This window comes from Amblyomma mixtum, chromosome 10 (assembly GCF_055824585.1).
Source record: "Amblyomma mixtum isolate Tamu chromosome 10, ASM5582458v1, whole genome shotgun sequence".
In the NCBI taxonomy this organism is placed as follows: Eukaryota; Metazoa; Arthropoda; class Arachnida; order Ixodida; family Ixodidae; genus Amblyomma; species Amblyomma mixtum.
In genome coordinates this window covers 107,458,502-107,476,235 of record NC_143021.1, presented here as the reverse complement: position 1 = coordinate 107,476,235, position 17,734 = coordinate 107,458,502, and the positions used below count along the sequence as shown (strand labels likewise).

The 17,734-nt window shown below is 51.1% G+C and overlaps 2 protein-coding genes across 2 annotated transcripts; both read right to left on the bottom strand.

The window, feature by feature from the left end:
- Positions 1 to 1,489: 1,489 nt before the first annotated feature.
- On the bottom strand, positions 1,490 to 3,602 carry LOC149326622 (uncharacterized). Its single transcript, XM_089562632.1, has 3 exons — positions 3,078 to 3,602; positions 2,803 to 3,015; positions 1,490 to 1,651 (listed from the first exon to the last, which is right to left on the bottom strand). Exons 1-3 carry the CDS (start codon positions 3,278 to 3,280, stop codon positions 1,495 to 1,497), a joined length of 573 nt encoding a protein of 190 aa, XP_089418758.1. The 5' UTR covers positions 3,281 to 3,602; the 3' UTR covers positions 1,490 to 1,494.
- Positions 3,603 to 14,817: 11,215 nt separating this feature from the next.
- LOC149326621 (uncharacterized) lies at positions 14,818 to 17,117 on the bottom strand. Its single transcript, XM_089564635.1, has 6 exons — positions 16,727 to 17,117; positions 16,409 to 16,676; positions 16,138 to 16,363; positions 15,220 to 16,008; positions 15,079 to 15,178; positions 14,818 to 14,945 (listed from the first exon to the last, which is right to left on the bottom strand). Exons 1-6 carry the CDS (start codon positions 17,115 to 17,117, stop codon positions 14,818 to 14,820), a joined length of 1,902 nt encoding a protein of 633 aa, XP_089420761.1.
- Between the last annotated feature and the right edge of the window lie 617 nt (positions 17,118 to 17,734).

Genomic DNA, 17,734 nt, shown 5'->3' with positions numbered 1-17,734 from the left:
CTCTCACAGGCACTCCATCGACATGAATGGCGAGCAAATTATGGTGTGCACGAAGGGCTAATCGAGGATTTTGGGACTGGGGCTGTACTGCAGCATAACCTCCAGACACTGCAGCGTCTAGTTTTCCGCTTGCGAGCGTCCGTAGGGGCCAGGAGAGGAGCGACGGCATTGGGGCGAACGAGACTGTCGACGCAGGGGGGACGGGGAGCGGCTGGAGCGGGGAATCTGGCCGTCGACTGTAGCACCGTGCTGGGCTTGAGGGGGCGTGTAGTGGCTGGGCTGTTCGTCGTCGCGATGGGAGCTGAGAGGACGGTATGTGCTGCGACGGGACCAATAATTTCGACAGTGGCGGGAGATGTGGCCAATGCGGTGGCAATGGAAACAAATGGGCCTGTCGTCGGTTGTCCGCCAGTCGTTAGGGTTTCGGCGACGTGGAGTGAAGTACGAAGGTCGTCCAGGAGCAATCGCAGTGATTTCGGGTGGTGGTGAAGACCGTACAGGGCTGACGGGCTGGAAACCAAGGTTTGCAAACTCTTGGCGGACGACAGCTTGTACCAGAGAGATGGTAGGCAAGCGGTTGTCGCCATCATGTAGATGCAGGGGGGCAGGGGACATAGCTTCGAGCTCGCGTCGGATGATGCGGGTCACATTTTCTGGGGGCGCTGAAGTTTCCCTGTGTCGCAGGTCTTCACATGAAGAAGTCGCAGCCGTGTTGGGGAGGCGTGAGTACGGCTGGCTAATACGCTTGCTTTTGGCTTCTTCGAAGCGTCGACATTCCTTAATAATTCCGTCGACTGTAGTGCAGTTCTTGTATACGAGCAAGTTGAAGGCATCGTCGGCGATTCCCTTCAACACGTGGCCGACTTTGTCAGACTCGGGCATGTTGGCGTCAACTTTGTGACAGAGGGCCAGCACATCTTGAATGTACGACACATAGGACTCCGTAGATGTTTGAGCTCGGGAGGCGAGGTCCTTCTTAGCAGCAAGTGTTCGGCCGAGCGGCGGTCCAAACAATTCGCGGAGTTTCTCTTTGCACACGTCCCAGCTGGTTAGATGGTCTTCGTGGGTCTCATACCAGACCCGGGCAGTGTCTTTTAGGTAGAATATTACATTTGCGAGCATAAGGGTCGGATCCCAGCGGTTGTAGGTACTCACTCGCTCGTACATGTTGATCCAGTCGTCGACGTCAGTGTTGTCGGTACCAGAAAATGTCCCAGGGTCACAAGGGGGAGAAAGAACGAGTGATGTCATGGCCGGGGCTGAGGTTTGCTGGGAGGCGTCTTGGGTCATGATGAGGGAAGGCAACTGGCGGCCGCTGCGGAGCTCCGTCGTTGGTAGACGTAGGGGAAAGCCGCACCTCCACCAAATATGTTGCGGGAAAGAATATATTTACAAATAGGAAAGAACAGCTGCTAGCGGCACCGAGAACACAGTCCGAACTTCGTTGTCGTCTTCTACTCTTCCCACGCTCTTGGTCGTCGTCGTCTACCCGCTTTAAGGAGTTGCAAGCTGAAAACCTACATGGTTTTCACCAGGATATTTTGCCCTTATTGCCTTCACCATGCAGGCGGGCAGGGGCCTTCTGTTGTGGCGCCCAAGCCGCCCCCACAGCCAGAGCACACACTGCCTGTAGGCAGCAAACCGGTAGTGCCTGAAACAATGCCAATGATTAGATGTAGCAAGCAGTACACAGGATGAAGTTGATCAGATGCGCATCCAAGTCGGGAGGGGACAGAATGTTCTGACCCCTAGCCGCCTCCTAATTTTTTTAATTCAGCCAGAAGAGTGCCTGTTCTGCATATTTACTCATTTGAACCAAAAACAATCATTCCTGTAACTACACTAAACAATGGTGACTTGAGTAAGCATGCACACCAAGGTTGAGGCCCAATGTTCACTCTTTTCTAAATGTCTCAAGCTGACCTCCCTTGTTGTTGCTAGTGGCTCTTTATTGATAATAAAAAAAATAACAATGGAAGCTAACGATGTTGCTAGCCGCGGCATCTGCCATCCAAACCTGAGCTGCGGCTAGCGAGAATAAAAGGACAGGGAGAGGGAAAGAAAGGGGGGAGCGATAGTAAGAAAGGATAGGTGTTGGGCGGCAATATACACTATGTACAATTCCATATATGGGAACCAAGTTCTACAACTCTGCTAAATGCTCCAAAAGCACACTTTTCATCACACTTACTAGTATTTATGTTATCACTGCAACTAAGGAAATTTATATATATAGGTGCCAGAAGCCCACTTCTGATAGGACAATCTCCTTTGAAATTTCGAATTGGCTCAGCAGTTGCTGCCAACTGCAATAAAGATAAATTTAAACCAGCCAAAATCCCGACGTACCTGAACCCGGACATGTATTAGACTAGCAGTCAATAAGGTCTGCCTTATTTTCAGCCGTTCCTGAAACTGTAAATAAGGTTCCTTTTTCTGAAAATGACAGCATGTAAGGTAAAAAAAGGTTCCATGCTTCTTATGCTATATAGCTCGTAATCTAATTCCTGAAAGGAGAATGAGTCTGTCTCCTGCACAGTAATGGGCTTTGTCAGTGCAAACTATCCTGATCCCATTTGTTTGCGCAGTGGACAGCTGCAGTCTTTTGCAGTGGTTATGGCCATAGCACACCGTGATTCCGCACTGTATACGAAGTTTTAGGCATTCTCTGTCGTTTTTTTTAAATAGAACAGCACCGCATGCGTATGCGCTTTAGATCGCACTGTGGTCAATAAACGTAGTTGCAAGAGCTAGCACCGGTAGCGTTATTACGCAATCCGTGAAGCTTGCAGTTGTACTTACTCGTTCGCGGTGTCGCCCATGCCTGGCTGCCGGTAATGCCGCATGTTTAAATATGCAAGCTGCAGCACACCCTCGTCCAGGCAAAGATACCCGAACTCGGGGTGCGCTGTGATGCAGTTGTGTCCCGGCTGCTTTTTAACGGCGGCCGGGCATTCCCGGCAGCAGACGTTCTCGATGGCTGTCGGCATGGCAGCGCAGCCGTCGCACTGGCACCTTCGCAGAAAACGGATGTCAGCGATGCGTGCCACGAGCATAATAGAGTTCATATCACTCACCAGTCCACGTTTCCCACTCGTTGCCAGCCGTCCTCGGAGCCATCGGCGTCCGAGTCTTCGTCCGTGGTACGGCCGGACGGATGGCCACTGCTGCTATCTTCGGCCGTATCGCGCAAAGGCGTACTATCGTAAGAGATGGCGCCTAAATCTGCCGTCCGCCGAAGAATCTCTCTTTCAAGCTCTGTGAGATCGTCGATGTCCATCTCATCGGCTTACAAAAACACAAATGGCTGAACGTAGTTCGGCCAACAACGTGCGCATTTTCAAAAAGTCACTCCGCGTATTACTACGTATTACTCCGCCGATGACGGAGCGGCAAGCCTCCACGGAACTGGCTGAAAGGCACTCGACGCGTTGGTAGACTCCTCCCATCGTATGAGGCCGAATTCAAAAAAAAAAGGCGGGAGCCGGACGTTAATTAGATTTAATTGAGGAAATCGGCCACACAGGGCAATAAGTCGCAGCTCCTAAGAATGCTGGGAACGTGTACATCAAGTTCCCGCGGCAAAAAGACATGTTCAGAATCCTCTTCAGTGCACCTTTAAGCCTGGAAGATGTTCAGTTTTTTTTTTATGCGGTGCTGCACTTGACGAAAACTACTGGTGTTATACCCACAGCGTACGTGTTTCCGGAGCGTAAATGCCTTTATTACCGATTGTTGGCTATCGTTCTTCGCCGATATTAAGAGGTGATGCGAAAGGAGCTTGGCGACGTTACTTTTTTTTTTTCGTCATTCTTTTCCATGGTACTAAGTGTTGTTTGAACGCAAAAACAGAAAAGAAAAGCCTCTTTTTGTGGGAGCCTAGGAAAATGCTCGGTGAAATGCGTGGCGACAACAGGACGGCAAAAATGGCGCATTCAACCGCTGGCAGCCGAAATCTTGCACGGCCCCCTGACGCGTGCCTCGAATTCGGGAAAACATTCAGTGGAGGCGCGTGCGTATGATCTTGCATTCTACAACGCTCTTTACGTTTGCCTCTACAGAAAGAATACACGAACATACTGCTTTACAAATACCGGATGTACTAGAACCAAATTTACGTCTGTGGAGACTTTCAATTTGTGAAATGTTACTTCACGCTTTAGATTTACCAGCCGCCCTTATTATTACGCTAAATTTTTCGGTATTCTCATTTTTTTAACTCGCGGTTCTTGTTATACAGTCCATGATCTCATATTGCAGTGTCTGTCTGATTTTTCCGGGCCATTCAAATATTTGCTTTACTGTTCTTCCGCAATTTTTCTTGGGGAAATCCGTCTTCCTACGCAATTGACAACATCCGCTAGAAGCGCCCGAGTTTTCCCGATGTGAGAAACAGGTGGATTTGAAAGATGGCTCGGGCATCTGGTGGTGCTGGCAGTGAGGTTGAGGACAGACGAGATTAGTCTTACATCGATGGTGTCGGCAAGTGCTGCACATATGTTTCACATGGGAGATCAAATATACCTGCTAGCGCAGTTTTAGGCGGCCGGTACCCTCTAAGAATTTAAAATCAGCTTTGTGTATCCATGTTCCCATTTTGCATCCGTGGTTCGCAACAACGTTTTTTTTTTGACTGATCAATTTTTTTTTTAGAAAGCCTAGTCGGCATGTATTACAGGCTGTAATCGGCTTGCTCGATAATGGTACTCGATAATGGCGCTTGATACTGACAAGTGTCTAACGTTGCCAGGACAAAATAGCTGTTCGGCATTGTGTCGATGATGGGCAGTCGAAAGAGGTATGGCGGAGAGAGAGTGTTAACCATCACTAAGAGTTGCTGCATCGGAGCGAGCGACAGTTCACCGTACGGACGGGAAAAAGTGCGAAGATCATGCGGAGAGCTGTTTTACCAAATTTCTTCTTCGTGCTTCATTCAGTTGTCCACAAACTTCTGGAACTTGCTGCCACGCCGAAAAAAAAAGTCTAAGCATGGTGATAAACTTTCCCTACATCCAGCAGTTTAGGGAAAATTAAAAGGTAAGCGTTGATATTCCATCTCTGACATCACAGAAGTGAGTTTGCTTGGGGGTACTTGGCATAGAGGGGAAATGTAAGGTGAGGCTATTCGATAGAGGGTCTGCACCAAGGAGAGGATTGGCAGTCCACATCACCAGCGATGAATATTAAAGTTCTCTCAGCACTGTGCGCTGAACGGTGCCTCCCAGCCCCCAATATTTCCGTGGGACGCACGCAAACTGGAATAAAAGACCTGAGACACTTATTTCCTGCCTTAAATATAGAAATTGTTTCAAGTTGTTTTGCCTTTTTCATTGCCCTCTCCCTCATCTCCGCCCCCCCCCTCCCCCTACAATATCAACATAGAAGACAGCATAATCATCCGTAAAATCTATGCAAAGAATAAAAACTTTAGTGACGCTTGACGGCAAAAAGAAAAAAAAAACGGAAGCAAAGAAACGCCGTCACGCCGAATGAAGAGAAGGGAATAGAAAAGAAGAGAGTAATGTATTCAAATTCGGCACTTTCTCTGGTATTTTAGAATGCATTCCTCGCAAGCCATAATCTCTGGGCTCATACATATAGGAAAGAAGTCGTCTTGTTCACTAAACGAACAGGGTCGCTTGAGATTATAATGCCAAAGCAGAGAGTCTGTGTGCCCTTGGTTTGGTGCAGTGACTGTGCTTCGCTATGGTAAAATATTCGCGCTTTGGCGGAAGAAGTATCAGCGCAAAAACATCACCAGAGAAAGAAGCCTAAGATAGTGCCGTCCGAAACATCACATTTAAGAGCATCCGATTTTGCAAGAATTCACTAAATTGCGGTGAAAATACGGTAAAAAATGGGCCTTTCCGGGGACAGGCTCCCAAATATTGAGCGCGTTTTTTGACGACAGTGGGCCAACTGCGCAAATATTTGTTGGTTTATAAACTGTTAAAGAAGTTGAGTTATATATTCTGATGTCTCTTTCTTCTACTTTAGGGGCTTTATTTTGCTTTTTCTTATGTGGGATGAAAACAAGGAAATGGTGCTTCGTTGAGACGTATAATGGAAGAGAAAGCAGTGTTTTTTGTTCGCTATGAGAATTTTGGTAACAAAAATAAGGGTCAGTGGTCTTTCATACAGTCCCAGGTAGCTGATATAAAACACGAATAGGAAGTCTTCATGAGAAGCACTGGTAACCACAGCGAACATGGAACTGCTGCGCCGCACTGGCACAGCCTTCAAAGCTGCAGCTGTGAGTCCTAAATGTGCAGATATGTGTGTGTAAAAATTGGTATACCCAGTTAGACGAAATCTGTATGGAAGCACTAGACACAGGCTGCGCGTTGTTTTAGATCAAATAAGTTTTGAAAAAGTGTGCAGCTAGATGCTTCAACGTGTTTCCCCTCCACGGGCTCAGCACCACTGTCTCATAGTAAAACACTGCCTCATGCGCTGCAACATAATGTGGGCGGAAAGTTATACATAATACCTTTAGTAGATTTAATTATGTCAGTTACTAAGCTACAGTACTCTAAATTTTCTCTATGCCTGCACAAAACGCTAATAAAAATTGTGATTCTGCCAAACGCTTCGTTCCCTTTCTGGAAAAGCCTAATGTAGGGATGATTTTTACTACTTCAGATGATTTCCCTGGAATGCCGGAATGTAACCTCTAAAGCATAAAAGCTTTTTACTAGTGGTGATGACGACCATAAAAGCTCATAGGAAAGCGCAGTGTTTCATATACGGCAGCCTGGGGAATGTACCTACAATTTAATAAAATATCTGAAGACGAAGCAAAATATTTAACGTTTATGAATTAAGTGTTAAGGTCTATCACTCTTCTACCTTGCGAAGGAAAACCACTTCGAATGCAATGCAGGAGTCGAGCTGCAGAAAGCACTGTACGCTAACTCGCACTGCTCCACGAAAAAAAAAAAGATTATTAAAAGAAAGCTTTAATTGCCATATGTATATTTGTCAGTACGCCATGCATACCCCCTTTTCATTAGCATCAAGATGTTTATATGCCTTCTACAAGGACCAAAAATCAACCAAGGGCGGTGTGTGAAAAGTCCGCGGAGAGGTAGAGCAGTAGGGGGCGGCAGCAACAGTACGCATAGTTGGTCAGTAACAATGACTCGAAGCTCTTGCCGGGTGTCATGGATCAGGTTCACTGCGGATAGAAAGTGAGAACGAATGTGGTATTTGTTCCAAGCTGGACAAATAACTCCTTGCAATGCAGTCCTCTAGCAACTTTCACCATTCTGAATAACATGAAGTAAAATGGTGCGGTGAAACTTTAATTGGCAAGAGGATTCGAGGCCCGTAGGCCCGCTGGGTCTCCGCACAACCTCACTCATGGTATAAACGTTCATGTGGTGTTCGTCCATTGTATACGGCCTGGCTGACGGCGATCTTCTGCCTGTCCAGGCCCGCTCACCGTAGTGAAGTCTACCAGTCCTCCCTGGTTCAGACGAATTTGAGTTAGGCAAATTTCTTTGCTTTTATTTGCTCAAAGAACTAAAAGCTATCCTAACGGACTCCGTTCTGCGAGCAAACCAACACGCGCGCGTGCACACACGCAAGCACACACGCACGCACGCACGCACACGCGCACACACACAGAGAGGCACGCACTCACGCACCATGCAACACTCATGCGCGCGCACACACTCACCTCCCCGCACACGCATACATACTCACATACATAGTGTCCTTATCCACATACATGCAGTCGCACACACACAACGCGCACGAGCGCACGCACCGTTGATAACGCCCACATGCTGCGTGTAGGAAAAAGAAAAGCTTGTTCAATTCTCTGACGCCTGAAGCGATCGGAAAGCGCGCCTGTAATCGCAAAGAGTTCTAGTATCCCGCAAGTCATAATTCAAGAGCTCAGTACTGTGATGCCGCACCCTTTCCTTCACGAAAGGCGACTTTTACTTGCACATTCAGAGAGCGCTGAAAGCGACCAAATTTATCACCTGGAGCATGCAATCCTGCGGGAAATCAATCGCACCTAGCTGCTCGGAAGAGGCATCCGCGAAGTCTTTACTATACCCCGGCACCAGCTGTTGTGTTAACTGGGGCGAGGACTCCTGCTCTCATTTCTCTCCGATCTTTATAAATTGCCCACTAATCTAGGGACCGGAGGAAGCGCGTATATACTGGAATAATTAGAGCAACCCTGCACGCGCTGTCTTTGTTGGTTTGGTAACGTATGTTGCCGGGCTAGTTGGTTTTGCATTTTTGCTTTGTTCGTTGGTTTTTCTGCCCGCCACGGCTCCTTGCACAAAATGAATTGTGGAAAGTGAAAGCTTTCTCACGTGCGAAATCGAAAAGAAGCTCATTCTGTATGCCACTTTTTTTTTTTCATCCAGCAGAGAACATTAATTAAGCGCCAGGTTTACAGTATGCCGAAAAGCGAAAGGAAGTGATTTAGGCCAAGCTTTGCTTGAAACGCCAGCATAGCTGGCAAGAGCTTGACTAAGTCAAACGAATTTTGGCGAAGAAAATGAAGCTGTGCCTAAAGTGTTGCTATAGCGTATAAAAATATGAAAACCATGATCTACGCTCATGCGATTAAGTTCAAAAGTAATTGTTACGAAGGCCTAACCAAATTTCTTATACTCCGTGAGGTGTTTGTGACAGCCCCACTGCATGCCTCACAGATGTTTTCTTTATGCATAAACAGTTTTCCAAACGTCATTTCATTCTCCATTCCAGTCTCCTTCCTGGTGCATGATGCACTGAGACAGAGTGATGAAAAATGAAAAATCCTAACAGCGGGTAAAGTGTGCGCCGTACGTGAGGTGTTAGAGCATGAGTTAATAAATCAAACAAGAATGGGGTGGAATGTGGTGGTTTATGTGGGTTTAACGTCCCAAAGCAACTCAGGCTATGATGGATGCCGTAGTGAAGGGCTCTGGAAATTTCGACCACCTGGGGTTCTTTAACGTGCACTGACATCGCACAGTACACGGGCCTCTAGAATTTCGCCTCCTTCGAAATTCCACCGCCTCGACCGGGATCGAACCCACATCTTTCGGTTCAGTAGCCGAGCGCCATGTGTTGTTTGTAATTGTACGTGAGAGGGTACTTGCTCTACGTACGCGTTCGTTAGTTTCGTTCACAATGAAGGAACTCCGGTAAAACTTAACAACTGGTTTAATTGGCCGAATGGTAAAACAAGAAAACTTTACAGAGAGACTGGAAGCACGACCTTTCCGTTCAGTGTCTCACAAAGCACTGTCCCTTCGATGCCGAGCCGAGTCCTCCTTTCTCCCTCTTCTGCCGCCGCTCCCGCCTCTGCGACCTTGGATAGTAGAATTCCCGGAAAGCCTGCCGCCCGGTTCAGGGAAGGTCGCGGGGGGACGGCCACGGGATCCCCTTTCGGGCGTCTGCCGCCTGGTCGGCTCGCGCGCACACACTCACACACGCACACACAGGCGCGCACACACATGTACAAGGGTCCTTGACCGAGGAAATCGCGTGTCGAATGGCGCCGCATCTTCTACCCCTTTTCGTCTCCGACACACTCCGGATCCCCTTTCGGGCGTCTGCCGCCTGGTCGGCTCGCGCGCACACACTCACACACGCACACACAGGCGCGCACACACATGTACAAGGGTCCTTGACCGAGGAAATCGCGTGTCGAATGGCGCCGCATCTTCTACCCCTTTTCGTCTCCGACACACTCCCCCCCCCCCCCCCCCCCCCCCCCCCCCCCCCCCCCCGAAATGACGAAGTCGTTTGCTAGCCGGAAAGTTCCAGAGGGTACAGCCTGCTCGTTCTGAATGCTTTTCAACTCTTTGTGAAAGCCTCCCTCTGCTCGTTGCGGATCCAAAATATTTCAGCCTGATGCAGTTTTTCGGCGGTAAGAGCTCCGACTTCGTCGTTGCGTCGTCTCACCCTTGAGACGAATCGAAGCACCCATGCTGTGACTCTTTTCAGCCTTGTGAAGGAGCTGTAGCGCTGAATGTCCATTAATGCAGGGGAAGGCACGTGAAATGACATTTCCTCGAGAGTGAGTTCTTTCAGAGGGGCCGCCCTCGATTTGCTCAACACTACAAGGCCATCTTCTGAGGCGATGGTAAGGTAAGCAGCGAGACTGGCGTCTGCAAAAATGTGTAGCTCCGTCCTTGCTGCTTGCCCGCCGATCTCCGCTCCATAGGGAAGCGCACCTGAAGTTTGCTTCCACTGCACCAGCGCCACTTCTCCCCTGCCGGTCATTTTGGCGTTGCTGTCCGGGCACGTCGCCGGCGGAGCGCATTGAGCCAGCAGCCTGTCGGCTGGTACGCGCGTGCTGCTCGCGCAGCTGGCACTCTCTCTTTCATTGTGAGCACGTGCCGTCCTTCTCGCGGGCGCACAAAAGTGATGTTGCCGCTCGCTGTGAATTCCGCGACGTTCTAAGAGTGGAGAAACTGGTTGTGTGTGCGGCTGTCTCAATAGTTCTCTGAACATCAACGGCCAAGGAATGCCCGTGTAAATCTACAGATTTCCTGGTGATGTCCTACATTCTTGGGAAAAAAAAAATTAATATTGGAAAATTGTAACGTACAGTAACAGAAATATTGAAGGTAATGGTCCACCCTTTCTATATGCAGCAAAATCTTAAATATTTTTCATCGCTCGTATCGAGCAGTTGACGATAGGAAAAACGTTAATACGAAAAAAAAAAATGCAAGCCTATCGATGGGAGATTGCTATAGTCAAATCTTCCAGTATATGAAAAAAAAATGCGGTCATACATTTTTTACTTTCAAAAATGTTTTTGTCCGGAATTGTTGCGTATGAAATGGATCAGAACGAGAAACGGCAGGCCTCGATAACTGCTATGGGCAGGGTGAAGTAAGCTTTTTCCTGTTACTAAACACGTTTGGTATGTCGCACGCGTAATATTATTTCTGCGCAGTTTTTGCTGTAATTCACTAAGCATGCAGTGTTTAGTAAAGCTCGCGCTAACGAAACTCATTTTTTTTACCGTTTTTTTATTTTGGAGACTGACTGCAGCTAGCGGCATTATGCAGACGCGTGTGAGGCAAGGTCAGTGATCGCCTGAATGTTCCGACTTGTAACGCCGGGCTCAATTTTCGAAGTTGCTTTACATGTAAAAAATTTCAAAAATAAAAATAATCAAAATGTTTGCTTGCACATGAATGAGCGTTTGCATATGAGCGATGGCTCTGCAAATAATTGTTTTGGGGATGCGCGTGCGCTGTAATCGGAATTAAAATAAATATACGAGCCGCTTATCTCCGTTGTGGCGATTGACAAACTAGAGCATTTTTTCTCTTAGCCGTATATAGCAAGCAGCTGGTAGGCGCATTTCGTGCGTGTTTTCGTTTTTCTCCTCAGCCTCGCGTGTCGCCTTAAGGCCACTTTATTTTAAGTTAAAATAAAAATTATTTCCATCATTATTAATCGAAACACGTAACAAAATCATTATTATTTGGCCAACAAACCTGCATGCACCGAAGTGCTCAGTCACCCAACGAAATTAAGCATCTTGCGAAGATGGCCGTGCCAAAAAAAAATGGTATTTACCTCGAATTCCACGTCTTACATGATCTCGTCATTTACTTGCGATACACATTTCGCCGTTACGGTACCGGCTTTTTCGTCAACAATCTGCTTCACGTAGTGGGCCTGATCCACTAGCAGTTCTTTTTTCAAGTTCGCAGCGAAAAAAAAAATTCACTGTCCACTATTTCTTTTAACCTACATCTCAGAGCGTACTGCCGCGACCGAAAGAAGTGCGAACAGCGGAGTGCCTAGGCTCTCCGCTGATGGAATTTATTTTCGTCACGCTTATACTTGGCTCGCAACACAAATACGCTAGAGACATCCGTGATACAATAATGTACCACTCTAGCGTCTTTTTGTTACTACCGAGATAAAAACGCATTGAAGATAAATTCCGACTGCGCAGCGCGTGGGCGCCGTGCTGTTCGCATTTTTTTCTAGCGCCCCTGTACATTTTGCTAATCCTCTGAAGCTCGCCAGCGTTCAAGCACGAGGGAAAAAGCTCGGGACTGCACAAAGAGATTTGCAGGCTGGCCAACACGTGCAAAGTACGTGCAGAACTGGCTTTTTTTCAGGGGAAAGCGCGCTGCGCGCGCAGCTACTCAATGGGAGGGGTGACCGGTTTGCCCGGACAAAAATATGAAGTCGGTCGGAGAGGGCGCTTTTCACTGGCGTCCGCAGCGCCCCCCTGCGAAGCTGCGGTCCCCTATAGTACTGCGGCACATGTATCTCAGGAGGGTGTTTCAATTCACCGTACCATGCGATCCACTTTTCGGCTATACCGCTTGGCAGGGGATCTTCCCAATCCACGTTTTGTCGCAACAGATTCCGAAACGTGACCTTGGTCCGCACGATAAAGGGTGACAGCCATCCCAGCAGGTCATAAATCCGTGCCGTAGTTTGGAGCATGGATTGTTTGGTGTCTGGTTTAGCAGTGTAGTCTGCAACGCACGGCGCAAATTTCAGGCGATCTGAAATGGGGTCCCATGTCAGCCCTAATACCTTGAGTACATCAGACACAAATCCCAGGGGCTTGGTTTCGTTAGAGACTTGCCCAAATAGCTGGCGCAGCCTCTCGTTAATCGATGACCACTTGTGGAGCTTCATCGAGGCGGCGTGGAAGATTGCGTTTGCTTCGGTGTATAGCTTCACGGCCTCCTCTTCATCGTCTTCACCCGTTAGCAGGTCATCTACATAAAGGCCTTGCTGCAGCTTCATCGCGGTGTGAGAAAAATCTGTTGTTTCTCTCTCAATTACTGAGGTTCGCAGAGGCAGTTTGTCTGCTCGGCACCGTCCTCAATAGGCCCTTGAATGGTCCATCCAGCTGATGTTTCCACCGCCCTCAGTCGTTTCCCTAGTTTGACGGATCTGCCTGTCGTTAATTCCCATATGTGATCAGACCCGATGAGCAGCTCAACATTTTTCGAACCGTCGTCAATTGAGAAGTCCGCTGCTTCGTACCCAAGGGACCTTAACTTCTGCAGTACATTTCCCGGTGGCAAGGGAATCGGTTGGTCACAAATGACATCTGTTTCGAGCACTTCGAGTTCGCGTTGGCATCCGCGCTTTGTCTTTAGCGTAACTGTGACTCTTCGGAACTCGCGTTCCTCTTGGTGCCCTCCGAACACACCGACGGTCAACCTTTCATGCCCGAGAAGCGTACATCCTAGTTTCCGCGAGGTGCCAGCGGTGATGTAAGAGCGCTGACTGCCTCCGTCGAACAAAACTCGCAGCTGAGCGCTGGAAGCTTCTCCACTACACAACGCAATCGCGGTCTGCAGCAAAACAGTTCCTTTGTGAGTGGAGCTGTCTCCCGTGGCTGTAGCTTCAAGTCTTATTTGTGCACTCGTCACTGTTCGGCTCGTTTCGGGTGGCCTGTTGCTAGAGTACGTCGGGTCGCACATCGTGCTGGCATGCTTCTTGCGGCATTTGTTGCACTGCACGTTTACGCGGCATGCTCGTGACTGGTGCCCAGTTTTCGTGCATCTGAAGCAACGGCCGGAAGAACGCAGAAGTCGTTTCCTTTCTACAAGAGTTTTTGAGGCGTCACAGTTCTGCGTTTGGTGCTCGTTGGAGTCATAGAAGAAGCAGGTTAGCGGTGTTGCACTCTGATGCAGCATCGCTGCTGATCGGACATGCTTGTCATGCGTTTTTCCATGCGGCTTGTGACTCTCTTTCGTGCTTTCTCGACAGTGGTTGGTCGACTAAGGTTGGTGAACCACTGTCGACTTGAAGTTGCAATCCAGCAAGGCAGTATATGACACGATCTTGATAGTCGTACACTTGCTGGTATTCGTTTTCAACATCTTCTTCTGGTACCAATGGTTCAACGTCTTCATTGACATGCTCTAGCTGTTGCTGCAGCTTGCTGAGTCGAGCGTGAAACGATACAGCTTCTGTACTTGTGAGGGACGCTTGGCTCTCCTCCGTTTTGTTGATGAGCTTCGTAATTTGAGAGCGCAATGCTCCTCGTTTCTTTAAAAGGCGCTCCATTCTCTTGTAAGGTTCGTTTAGCCAATTCGTTTACCAGATTGATAACATCAGTAGTCGTTGTTGCCGAAACGTACCTGAAGTGGATGCGTTGAGCGTGAGCGTTGGAGCGATGTAGCGATGATCTTACAAAATCCACAGCAGAAGTCCCGGGTTTCGGCACCACACTTGTGTTGTTTGTAATTGTACGTGAGAGGGTACTTGCTCTACGTACGCGTTCGTTAGTTTCGATCACAATGAGGGAACTCCGGTAAAACTTAACAACTGGTTTAATTGGCCGAATGGTAAAACAAGAAAACTTTACAGAGAGACTGGAAGCACGACCTTTCCGTTGAGTGTCTCACAAATACTGTCCCTTGATTGATTGATTGATTGATTGATTGATTGATTGACTTATGGGATATTCTTGGGGGGGAGGGTACTGGTCCCGACGTATGTTGGCCAGGTGGTGGCATCACTCTTGGGGACCAGAGGGAGGGGATATGGGATGTAGGGAGGGGGAAGGGAGGGGGAGTGGCCGTCGCCGTGACGAGAGCGGACCATGTCCTCGCAAGGTCTTGTCGCGCCGCAGCCTCAACAGCTCGCTGGGGGGGAAGCCTCGGTGCACTGGGGTTGTGTGCAAGCACCGGGCTGGGGGAGGAGCCACGATGCACTGGGAGGGTGTGCAGGCACCGGGCAGGGGGAAGGCAGTCTCCTAGATCAGGTGGCAGGTGGGAGCCGAAGGTCTAGGAGGGTCCAGGGGCTGCAGGTCCAAGTGGCTGCAGGCCTCGGGCTGTTGGTCTAGGCTCCGGGGGGCTAGATGACGGTGTCAAGGCCGGTCTCCCTGAGGTAGGCCAGCAGGATCCGGCGGGCGGCTAGGAGGTTCCGGGCCGGGAACAGCAGCTGGTCCTCCGTGTCTGCTGGGAGGCCGAGGGCACGGTAGCCTGAAATGAGATGGCTACGGGCTACGGGGAAGATCAATGGTAGGATATGCTCTCAACAAATGTCCAAGGGATGTAGGGAGGGGGTGCCTGTATCCCCGCACGATGGACAGGCAGGGGAAGGGGCCATTCCAACTACAAACTTTCGTGTCGGTGTCCATGAACAGCCGATCCGAAGTCGCAGCAGGAGGGCACACTCCCTGCGGGGGATCTTGTCTGGGAGCCGGTGGAAGGGCCTGCACGCAGAGATGCGCCTGTCAGGGTGTTTTTCCCTTACCGCATGCCTGAGGAGCTGCCGCGCGAAGTCGTGCGGGGCCACTTTGGTGGTCACTGGCGACCCATCGTTGTGGGCCACCTTGGCGAGGGAGTCGGTGTCCTCGTTGCCCTGGATGCCGGTGTGGCCTGGGACCCAATGAAGGGACACCTGGTAGCCAGCATCCTCTAGGGCGTGGAGTTGGGCGCGCAGGACACTCGTCGTTGTCTGCGAGATGTGGGGCCTGCTCACGAGCTGGAGGGCTGGCCGGGAGTCGCACAAGACAGCTACGGGACCAGGTGGTGTGGTGGACCCGGTGAAGTCTGCTGCCAGGTGGAGGCCTGCCAGCTCAGCTGCCGTGGAGCTGCCTGGGACAGATAGTCTGCAGGACCGGGGCTGCTGCAGTTGGGGCACTGCCAGAGCAGCCGCTGCCTGCCCTGTGGCTGGCAGGACCGAGCCATCGGTGAAAAGGAGGGTGGTTCCTTTGCACTCTTCCAGGAAGGCAGCAGTGGTCTGGCGGAGTGCTGCGGCGGGAGAGTGGCGCTTCGTCACTCCATCAAGGCCCAGAGTGACCTGCAGAGGAGGTCGAGTTGGGAGGGGGGGGGGGAGAACTGGGAGGCCCTGGGGAGGGCCAAGGGTCTCCACGTAGAGAGCCTGGAGCTTCCCCATCCTGGAGTTGGCGTTGGCCTGCAGGCGAGTACGGAGGGCCCCGCCATCACGAACGTGGGCGAGCCGGTCCGTGTGGGTCAGGCCCATCTGCAGAAGCAAGAGGTTCAGGGGGTAGACGCCCGCCTCTGCCAGCGTAGCCGGGCCCTGCGAACGCAGTGGAACACCCAGGAAACGGCGGATTCATTTCCTGCGAGAAAGTTCCATGCGGTTAAGGCGGGTGCTCCGCAGCGTGACTAGGGGGAGGGCGTATAGGATGGCTTTTGTCGCCGCTGCCTCGATGAGTCGGATGGCCCAGGTGGGGGTGCAGCCGTTGCCTCGGGCGAGGATGGAAAGGACTGCCCGGACGGCACGGTCAGTGTGGGACAGGAGGGCCTTGTCAGTCGGAATCCAGGAGAGCCGGTAGTCGATGGTGAGACCAAGGTACTTCACCTGTGACTTCCAAGGGAGGTTAGTGCCGTCAATCTTGAGGGTAGCAATCCGAGCCGTGGCTCGTGCTCCCCTCGGATGAAAAAACAAAGCCTCAGATTTTGTGGCTTAGAGAGACAGCCCCTTGGTCGCCAGGAACTGCTGCACCCCGTTGAGGGCACGCTGGAGGGCCTGTCTGGCAGAGGTGATCTGCCGCCTCGGGGCTCGGACACAGAGGCCAACGTCGTCCGCGTACACAGAGCAAAAGACTCTGTGGCGACGGTCCTGCTGGATGGAGCGTGGGAGGCTTGCCATGACCAGGTTGAAGAGAAAAGGGCTAGAACCGAGCCCAGAGGGACCCCGGTGGTGATGAGGCGAGGACTGCTCAGGGTGCAACCAACCCGAACCTGCATAGAACGGTTGGAGAGGAAGGAGGTTATAAACCGTCGGAGGTTACCTGTCACTCCCAGCTCGTCCAAGGCCATTTCTATGGTGCTGTGGGGCAGACCGTCGAAGGCCGACTGGACGTCCAGGAGGACAAGGATGGCAACATCTCCGTGGGACTTTGCTTCCTCGAGGGGTGACATCAGGTCCGCGATGGAGTCTGCGGTACAGCGGTGCCTGCGGAAACCTGTCAGGTTCTCGGGGAGGAAGTTGGTTGCCTCAGCAATCCAGGTGAGGTGTTGGAGTGCCACTGACTCCATGGTCTTGCAGGGAGCTGAGGTCAGCGAGACGGGTCTGTAGGACGACAGCTCCCTGGAGGGCTTGCGGGGTTTGAGGATAGGGACCACGATGGCCGTGGTCGCGCTCTGCGGAAGGATGCCGCTCGACCAGATGTCGTTAAACATCCAAGTTCCGCAGCATCTGCAATGTGAGCCCGTCTGCCCCAGGAGCGCTCTTTTTGGACCGATGGAAGGCCCTGTGCAGCTCGTGTGGGGTGAATCGCGTCAGTGCAGGGGGAGGCCACGCCGACAGCACCTGCAAGGACAGGAGGATGTTGGGTTGGACACTGGGACGGAAGTCCCAGTAGGGGGCCTGGACTCGAGTGGGCAGCCTTGGTGAGTAGGTCGGCCAGCTGCTCCGCGAATGCCTGGTACGACACCCCCCGGGCAATGGCGGCACCGAGAACTGGGTGTCAATTTGCTGCAACCTGGAGGAGGGACCGTAGGATTCGCCAGGCCGTCGCCGACTGCCGTGCCGAGCGGATGGATTGGCAGACGCCAGCCCAGCCCTCCCTAGTCCGGCGGTTCGCCTGGCGATGGCAGACAGCATCAATCCGCCGGTAGGCCGTCCAGTCCATTGGGAGAGACGTGCTCTCCGCCTTCCGCTCGGCTCGTCTCCTGGCAGCGCGGAGTCCCAGGAGGCGAAGGTCGGGGACAAGGGCCTGCACTGGGGTAGAGCAGGACACAGTAGCACTTTGTGCACACTTGCCCAGCAGGGTCAGGAAGTCCTCTGCATGAGGGAT

Excerpts from the sequence above, each read along its gene's own strand:
- LOC149326622 (XM_089562632.1), bottom strand. The coding sequence starts at position 3,280 with ATGGACATCGACGATCTCACAGAGCTTGAAAGAGAGATTCTTCGGCGG. Across the intron at positions 3,016-3,077 it reads CGAGTGGGAAACGTGGACTG|GTGCCAGTGCGACGGCTGCG; the intron begins GTGAGTGATATG and ends TTTTCTGCGAAG. Across the intron at positions 1,652-2,802 it reads ATGGGCGACACCGCGAACGA|GCACTACCGGTTTGCTGCCT; the intron begins GTAAGTACAACT and ends GCATTGTTTCAG.
- LOC149326621 (XM_089564635.1), bottom strand. The coding sequence starts at position 17,117 with ATGTTTAACGACATCTGGTCGAGCGGCATCCTTCCGCAGAGCGCGACC. Across the intron at positions 16,677-16,726 it reads GGACGAGCTGGGAGTGACAG|GTTCGGGTTGGTTGCACCCT; the intron begins GTAACCTCCGAC and ends CGTTCTATGCAG. Across the intron at positions 15,179-15,219 it reads GGCAGCTCCTCAGGCATGCG|GCCCTTCCACCGGCTCCCAG; the intron begins GTAAGGGAAAAA and ends CTCTGCGTGCAG.